We start from the raw sequence: 9,242 nt of genomic DNA, 5'->3' as shown, positions 1-9,242 counted from the left end.
TTAACTTTCCTAAAGACAAGGGATTTATATAAATTACGAAGCAATGTTTGACCCGAGAAAAGAAGGAGTGCAGAGTAACAATGATGTTTATGTATCTGAAGACAGAAGAACTTGCCCATGTATTACGAAGAACTGAATAATCTCCTTGATGACTCAATGATTAACTGTTTCTTGCAACTTAAATTACAATTGTGTTACACACTGAACAGAGCGTGTGTGAAAGAGTAAACTTGCCTCTGAATACAAACACTTGGGTGTAACCTGGCAGCCTCTCTGATTGTGCTGTTGGTTTGTGCTTGCTATACAGACATCAATTGAATTAAATACTGGAGAAGGCTGGAAATACAGAAATAAGTAAGGAATTAACTCCATCCCACCTGCCTCCAGCATGTTCTGCTCTTGTCTTATGGAATATCATAATCATTCCACAGACAGTGGTGTCCAAACAAGTGTCTTCAGACAACTCTGTCACTGGCTTGTGGTGATATAAAAAGCTTCTGTGGTAACTTGTCAAAAAGTGAACATTGTAGAGGAGAAAAAATAGGATGTATTTACATATTCTGAGTAAAAACTGAAAGATACTCATCAAAGATATTTTAAATTCCACCAATACTTATCTGTCTGAAAGTGAGCTTCTCTAAGCTAGTTGGCTGGCCTTCATCTGCAAAGAGATGTTTTCTCTGGGGGCTGAAGGCACTGGTTTGCCCCAGAACAGTCTCTCTCTTCTTTCAGTACAGGGATCTTCCCTAACTGATGTAGATACGTAGCTAAACGGTAAGTAGTCAGATGAATCTCACTTAAATGTCTACCATTTCATCCTAATTTAAGGTTAAGTTTTGTTAGGGATCTAGACTGTAACTGTGTTCACCATGACTAGTTTTGTAAATCAGTGAAACAGCATATTTGAGCCTCCACTTCGGTTTTCTGGTGGGAAAAAACCCAGCAGGTTTTTCATAGAAACAGCAGCAAAATGATGTTACTCCTGCTGTTTACACAAAACCACATGAGAAAGGTTCAGGTTGGGGTAAGTCCATTGTTATAAAAGCAAGTAGCAAAAAGAAATATTTCACTCAAACGTGCCACAGGTATGTAAACAGCAAAATGTGTGAGAACAGGGAACTGGAGGACAAATCAATTCTGAGATCAAATATACCCAGCCATGCAGGCAGTATGGTCAGCCATTTGGCAGTGTGTTCTGGGACTCTCTCCAGAACTAAACTGAAAAGAAATACCTGGAGAGGATATGACTGTAACTCTATAGCTTTTGTCCCATTTTGTGAGGAGTTTGCTCCATCTGTGATGACAGCATGCATTAAATCTCAGACGTATTTGCATTTGAAGCACATGGTTTGAGTTACTGGAGCAAAGACTGTGCTCCATGACAGGGTAGTTGAATCTATTTCTTTAATAGGACAGGGCTGATCTGTGAAGGCTGTCATTCACAGCTTTACAAAAAGTGGCCACTGATGAAAAGCTAACTGGCTATGCTATAAAGACAAATCAGGGTGATTATCGGGTGAGATACTGTATTTAGACACTGGTGCTGGATATTAATTTTGATGGCAAAATATTGTTATAATGTGAAGGGAACAGGGCTGCCACAGTCGAAGAGCAGGAAAAGATGCAGGAGAGAGGACAGAAAAGCAAGTGACTAATGAAAAGCCTGACTCTTGCAGATGGAGAGAAAAAAATCACTCTTTGGAAAGAAAAGAAGCAAAATATAAGTATTGTATGTTGGAAGTATATTAACCTACACTCTTTCACACCTCACAAATATAGATTGCCTTCAACAGATGAAACAGAAAACAGTGACATCAACCAAAATCAGTTTATTGCCATAATATTTGAAAAACCCTCTGGAGTACAAACTAATAAATTATGTTGCACATTTTTACTTACTTGGGAAAAATGCAGTTTTGTTCTAGCCTTTAGAGATACAATTTGAGCTGACATGTTCATTCATTAAAATACATAAAAACCATTTATAAAAACTAGTCCTGTTGCCTCTTTTGTATGTATAGTAGTGTTAGTATATAGAACTAGCAAGTTCTGAGATCTGCAGAATTATTTTTATTGTCTTTTGCTGGATGTAAGAAAGTTTTATGATATTAACAGTTAAACCAACTGTTACTCTTCATTTCTCGGATAACCTTTTTAGCAAAAGGGTCAAATTCCCACTGTTTTGATTCATGGAAGAAGTAGAATAATCCTGGAGATGAAAAAACAAAGCATCATGTTATAGATATAAGAAATAACTTCATTTTGTCAAATCAGGGAACACACAAGGGAGCATCTCTTCACTTCTGTCTTTTGCAGGATACAGCAACAATGACATTCATCATAACTTCAAAACTTCTGATCTTTAGAAGTAAAGTGATTTTATTTAAAAGCTCATTCCATTTACCTTTCTTTTGAAAAACAGCATCAACCCTCTGGCTAATTCCTGGAAAGTCATTGACTGTCAGTCTAGGATAACCCTCCTCCATGGATTGGCTGTTTTCATCAAACCTAAATCATATGAAGGGAGATGTGTAATTTTACAGAGTTTAGACATCAATTCTGCACAGAGTTAAGCAGCTGCTGAAACATGCCCACCATCTGGAGCTTGACTGATTTCACTGGGGTTACAACAGAAAGGTGTATTATTTAGCCACAAAAATGTCTATGGGATGCTGGTCACTGTGTTTTCCATGAGGTTGCTACTTGTTTGCTGATAAAGGCAGGTACAGCTCCAAAGAAGCACCTGAAGTGAGAAAGACTGAAGGAAGACCCACATTTTTTGACAGCAGGGATGGGATTTACCTTCTCTAATGATAGCATTGTGACAGACAGTACTTGGAAAGTGGACAGATTAATTTCTGCTATGGTAACTGCACATATTTATCGTAAGAAGGATAAGATATTGTAGATAGTCCTCTACTAGCTGACAGATTTAGATGGAGGAAAGGAAGCTGACATTTCCAAAACAATGAAGTTGTTCCTGAGTCAGGGCAATTTTTATGAGATGAGACTGAATTAAGGGGACTAAAAGGAAAACCTAAAAGGTTCTGCCAGATTTGAGGAACCCTCTCAGTTAAGAAACACAAGCAAACAATCAAGCCTTTGTTTTACTTCTCCTTGGATTCAAGAAATATTTTTCACATGGACATGAGGCTAAGAGAATGAGTTATTAGGCAAGAAATGTGTGTTGTGGTTTTCTTGCATGCTATTGTCTTGTGAGCAAGGCAGTAAAATAGCAATGCAAGATATTGGGAAGAATCTTTCCAAAACAATCTAAAACAGAGGGTAGGAAACCACATGAATTTCAAAATCCAGCTGACACCATATGTCTCACTGAGGAACCCCACAATTAGTCACAATAAAGTCTGTGTGACCCACATATGCCCCTGGTTGCTTGCAGAAGGCCTTTGCAGCCATTGTTGTTGAACTCAGAAGGAACCTATCAGCTTACCAAAGCTGACATTTTGCTTCCACCTGCCTGGTGCTTGAGTATTGGGAATCACTCATGCCAGTCGAAAGCCAAAGCTATACTCTTCTCCACATGCAGCAGTCAAAAAAACGTTTCTATGAAAAGTAGGACTACTAGAATTACCAAGTTACATACAGTTACCTAAAGGTCTGTTTTCTCTTTTATCACATGGACAAATTGAATTGTATTCAGATTATATTGGAGTCATTAATAAGAAAATATTTGTCAGTTCTTCTTACCTCCAATACTTGTCACCTATGAAAAAGTCTGTCTTCCCTGTATGTTTATTACAAACGGCTGCGTCAATTTTTTTGACTCCTTTAGGGAAGCCCAGTGTGTTGATATTCTTTGGATAACCAAGCAACACCTGATATCCGCTGATAACCCAGAATTTATTGCCTGTTAAAAGCAATAAAAAGATTTAGTTTCACCTGTCATTTTCAGACAGTAAAAGGAAAAATACAGCCCTTTATTGTAGTTTGGAGGAACCCTGGATGAAATGTTCTAAATTTTTGTTTTATTTATTTGAAAAGTGAATTTTATGTCTGTATATCTACTCTTTCTTTCCTCCCTTCTTCCCACAAAATTAAAGTTAAGAAAAAATTAAAGAAAACCTTATACTTCACCTTTGAAAAATAGGATCTGATCTTTCATGTTTTCATACGCAGCTTCAATAGCAGGTGGCAGAGTTGGCCAGAAGGTAGAAATTAATTCTCGTTCAGCTTCTGAGTTATCAGGATAGACCCTCCATAAGTGCCTGATTTAAATATAAAACAGGTCTTATAGTACCTAATAAACCATGGACATTTCTATATATACAAAAGGATGTGAACAACATTGTCACTTACAAGTTCGTTCTTGTTAGTGGAGTTACCTGTGTTGATGTGTCAGAAAGGAAAACACTCCCCAAATGGGAAGTGTGGGGTTTTTTATTCTGGTTTCTTTCTGGCATTACCCTTCTCATTGGTACTAATTGATTAATAGGATCAGCTATAAGCAGCTGAAAATTTTAGGTTTTACCATATAGTGGGAGAGTTTTTTTTATAGGATCCCAGATAAGCCTTACCATAAGCTACCACCCAGATTAATTCCCTAGATGACTTTGGGCTTGCAAAGGTGTCTGAAGGAGAGATTGGCTCAACTATATTGTCAAACATACTGATTTCTTATTTAATTAATTAAATTAGTTAAATTAATTATACACTTAACTAGGTATTCAAGGCCAGGTTGGAAGGACAACCCCATCTTATTGGAAGCGTCCTTGATCAGAATTAGGAGATCTTTAAGATGCCTTCCAACACAAACCTTTCTATGATTCTTATGAAATAGTTGCAGCATTTATTCAAGTCACTACTTGGTGTAACCATCTACACATTTGGGAATAAAGTATTATTGGTATTGAGATGGTTTATGGAAAAAAAAATAAAGCATGTTTTTTCAGGGGATCCTATAAAAATAATCGTACTACTCATATTTGCTTAAAGTTTAATTCCATGAAATTAAATCTGTTTGTCTCACTGTACATCCCATAACTACAAAAATATTCAGTCTTTGTATAAATCAAGACAAAATAAACCCCATAGAGACAAATGGCATATCAGTATTTACCTGTGCTTTAGAAAAATGACTTCTCGCCTTAGTGAAGTTATAGCATCGAAAGACATTTGGGAGCCACAGGTTTTAGGTGAGTTAGGAGCGGCTGGCCTTTTATCTGGGGCATTTGGGGGGGATCCTGAGGGAGACAGTTTAGAAAGAATGCATCAAATTGTAGAAACATTAAGGTTTTCACATATAAATGTATTTTTAATGTATGAGAATTCAATTATTTTTATGGTGAAACTTCATGAAAGAGATTATTTCTCTCCTGCTTTTTTTTAAAGCCATGGATTTTACTCACCATAAATGGACTGAATGCCACTTATATCATCTGGAGAGAGGGGAAATTCACTGAGGCTGCTGTAGGCATAATTGGGGAACATGAGAGCCCTCTGATCATTAGAATGGGAGAGACCCAGAGCATGGCCAAACTCATGAGCAGCAACAAGGAACAAGTTGAATCCTTAAGAAATTGATAGAGAGAAGAGATTAGTCTAGGTTTTTTCTGCAATTGGCTGTTACAATCACAGCAAGGGTATTGCTCAGTGACAGTTTTCATAAAATATATTGACATTCTCTAAGGTATGCATATACATGGACGAATTTTTGTATAGGATAAGGTTATGGTCTTCCCCCACTACAAGGTAGTGGCTTTTGACCCTCTTTCTTTCTGTTAGCTACTGAAAGTATGTGTGTGGCATGAGTAGATGTCTGGAGGTGAGTGTGGGTGCAGCTCTGAAGAATGTCCTGGCAGGGTTTCCTGGCTGAGGTAGAAGAGATTAGATGGTGAGTCAGATCAAACTAACAGCTCTCCAGGGTAAGGGTAGGACAACGCACTCCATGCTCACTTCAGGTATCAAAGTGTCACACATCAAAGTGTGTTCCCCTCCCTCCCAAAATCTGAGAAAGAAAGGTGAGATCATGAGCAGACAAGAAAAAATAAAATGTTAGCAGAATGATATACCTTTCTACTATTAGGACTTTAAAGTGTATGGTTTCTTTATAGTCTTGTCAAGCAAGATCTATTTTTAAAATGTTATGTTTATACATGCTTATTCTCCATGAAATATGTCAACACAGTAAATAGATAAAAGTGGAATTTCCTTCAACATGCATCCCTCCAAGTATCACGCCTTTCTGAATAAGGGAAGAATGATCATCTGCTCCACAGACCAAGAGCCAGAAAATGTCAACAGACTTAGTGAAGATCACAAGTCTGTGGCAGGGTACAGGACTGGTCATCGATTGCCCAAGAAAGGCTAGCTGAAGCCAAGATATTTGTTTCTCAAAAAGCAAACAAAACAAAGCTTCATTTTTTCCATACATATTTCCAGTCAGTCCTCCCCCTCTCACAAGTCCTCTCTGTTCTCAGAGTTCTGCAATGTCTGGCTGCTGGAGACATGCTACTGAGGAACAGCAGCAAAATGGGGGTTGACCCATTTAGTCCCGATGTGGGGAAAACATTATATTTTGTCACGGCATGCCCATTCCTCATGCCTTTTGTTTTTTTTCCCACCACAATAAACCCACACTCTCCTCTTGCATTGCTCCTACAGCACCTTCCTGTTCATTAGCTCCTTGCCCTTCCTGTGGCATGACCTTGATTCCCCTGCTGCAGTTACCCTCTGCAGTTTTCTATCCCAAAAACTGGATGAGAAAAGGATACCTGTGTACTGACAGATCTGTCAGAGGCTGTATGTGCTGTAAGGCCAGCCTAGAGGCTGAGAGGAGCAGACGAATCCCAGTCAGATGGTTGAGCACTCAGTGTTCCCCTCCCTGCTACCTATAGTTGAATCTATCTTGGAATTACTAATGAAGACTCTTCATTATCATTGGTGGCTGTATGGATTTTCAGGTGGTGGGGATCTCCTCTGAGGGCTGCTGCAAAGCTTCCTGTGCAGTTTGTGGTTCTGCCGGGCTTGGTGTGCACCAAAAGGGGAAAACATCAGAAAGCTTGGTTTGCGAAACTCTGGTAGGCCCTACCAGCCCCCAGGTAAGAGTGGCCATGTCTGTACCATTCCTACCTGGAAAGGATTGTCCCATCAGTATTTTTGTCAGTGTTAAATAAGAACTAGAGTAGATCAGTCTGAGTTTATGTCTATGTCATCGTAAGTATTCAGGTTGGAGGAAAACTGCTCTTATGGTTGATGCTGTGTTTCATCTCAGTCTATTCCTTCACTTAAATAAAATCAGAAAGAAATTTATCCATCTGCATAACACTTCAGAAACCTTTTTATTTTTACCTACCAGCTAAGCCTGTGGTCCAATCTTCATCCTCATCGAAGTGTACATCACCTCCTAAACCACTGCCAGGTGGAAAGGCATGGGCGAGGACTCCTAGGGGACCATCAAAATAGCGAGGGCAATGTCCATGAGCTAAATAACATGAAGTTGAAGCAACATTGAGTTTATGTTCTGATAACTGGAAAAATCTATAAATTAATCTTAACATTGTATGCAGTCAGCATATTACCTTTGGTCCCAAAAGCAATCATTATATCCGCTATTCCCTTATGAATACGAGTGAAAATCAGTGGGGTAACAGCACTCCACACTTTAAATGCCTTCTGGATTGCTTTATCCACATCCTCTTTGCTCATATCTGGTGTGTAGTTCACAATTCTATGGTTATGAGAGTTTAAGTGTTAATGTCTGCAGAAAAAATACCCCTAGTATTTTTAAGATGATGAACAGAAATGTGTAAGAAGAAATTTAACCTGTAAACCAACAGCTCCCAAGATTCATCTTGAACTGAGGCATGTGATAACTCTTCAACATGTCTTTTTCATTATAATAATGAAATAATAATGAATACACAGTATCATTTTTTCTCAAAATGGTCCTTAGCCAGGAGGTTGTCACTTGAGGAAAGTTATCTCCTCAGGATTCTGTGACTGCTAAGCTGTTGGTCTTAGCAAATTTTGAAGATAATGGGGCTTATACAGAGTGCAATTGATGTTTCTGTTTGGTTCACAAAATATTTGTCAGGAGTGATTCCGGGCAGGCAAAATACTGTGGTTGACACAGAAAATGTGGAATACCTGGCTTGACTATCAGAAATTCCTCTCAGGAGTATGAACAGCTAAAAGTTGGGGAAAGATAAACATATTTGTATTCCCAACTGGAAACAATTGCTATAGAAGTTATACTTAAATATAACAAAAGTGGACATCCACAAACCTAAAATTTAAACTTAGACAGTAATTACTGAAATACTACCTGTATGTCAGTTTGTTTTTTTTCCATCCTGGCAGAGTAACACCATAGAGACCCACATCAGGAACTCCACACCTGGGTTTCTTCATAATTTCCAATGTCTCGTTATCTGGTTTTCCAGTCACTTTCAAACCAAAAAATTGTTGCATTTTCTGAAGTTTTTCAGCTGTGGATTCAGCATTTATTTTCCATCCAAGTAGATTTGGATCTGGCTCAACAGCATAGAATTTATTAAAATACTCCTGGTGGGGGGAAAAAAAAAAAAAAGCAAACACATTTCACATTTTGATCTGTTTCATAAACAAATACCTTTGGACTGATATTGTTTGTGTACTCTGAGAGCAAAACCTTCTGCCTGTGATTTTGCAACACAGCAGATGTTTTCCTGAAGTTTGTAGCTAAAAAGAAACAGACAAGATTGTCCCTGATTCTTATTTACGTGACATATCGAGTTTGTGAAGGTTTATCCTATTTTAGTAAAGTCTGGGCAACAGCATTCTATGCAATAGCAAAGGCAGCAAGCTGCTGTGCAGCTGGAACACACAGATTATATCTAAAAATAGAGGGTTCAATAGATCTCAGATATGGACAATGTAGTTACCTGTACAAGCTTTGCATCTTCTTCATCTTTCTCTGGGTGGCTGGGAAGAGCATTAGAAACAGCTGCACATGTTAAAAGCCAAAGTGAAAGATCCTTCATTCTTACGCTCACGCCTGTCCTGGTAGGAGAGCAGTCTGCTTTTCTCTCTGTCTGCATACTTTCTCACATCCCAGTTTGTACAGTTATCGGTGTTTTGTAGAGTTAGCTGTACACTGACTCAGACTTTATCATGCTCTGATTACCTCCACACATGATATCACTCTGTGCTGACTGACACAATAAAACTTAATTAAACCCATCCGATTTCGCAGTCATCTGAAGTCAGTTAGTACTTGAATACGCTCAAGCTGCTTGGCTACT

The 9,242-nt window shown here is 38.4% G+C and overlaps 1 protein-coding gene across 1 annotated transcript; it reads right to left on the bottom strand.

Annotated features, from left to right (window-relative positions):
* Positions 1-2,108: 2,108 nt before the first annotated feature.
* Positions 2,109-9,038, bottom strand: LOC114067041 (matrix metalloproteinase-27-like). The gene is made up of 10 exons (XM_027902219.1): positions 8,883-9,038; positions 8,285-8,523; positions 7,539-7,687; positions 7,313-7,441; positions 5,367-5,528; positions 5,078-5,201; positions 4,096-4,226; positions 3,709-3,868; positions 2,405-2,508; positions 2,109-2,209 (listed from the first exon to the last, which is right to left on the bottom strand). The coding sequence occupies exons 1-10, from the start codon at positions 9,036-9,038 to the stop codon at positions 2,109-2,111; spliced, it is 1,455 nt and encodes a 484-aa protein (XP_027758020.1).
* Positions 9,039-9,242: the final 204 nt, after the last annotated feature.

This window comes from Empidonax traillii, unplaced genomic scaffold (genome assembly GCF_003031625.1).
Source record: "Empidonax traillii isolate 1590-97213 ecotype Southwest subspecies unplaced genomic scaffold, ASM303162v1 scaffold853:size531304, whole genome shotgun sequence".
NCBI lineage: Eukaryota > Metazoa > Chordata > Aves > Passeriformes > Tyrannidae > Empidonax > Empidonax traillii.
This window is presented reverse-complemented; position numbering and strand designations above follow the sequence as displayed.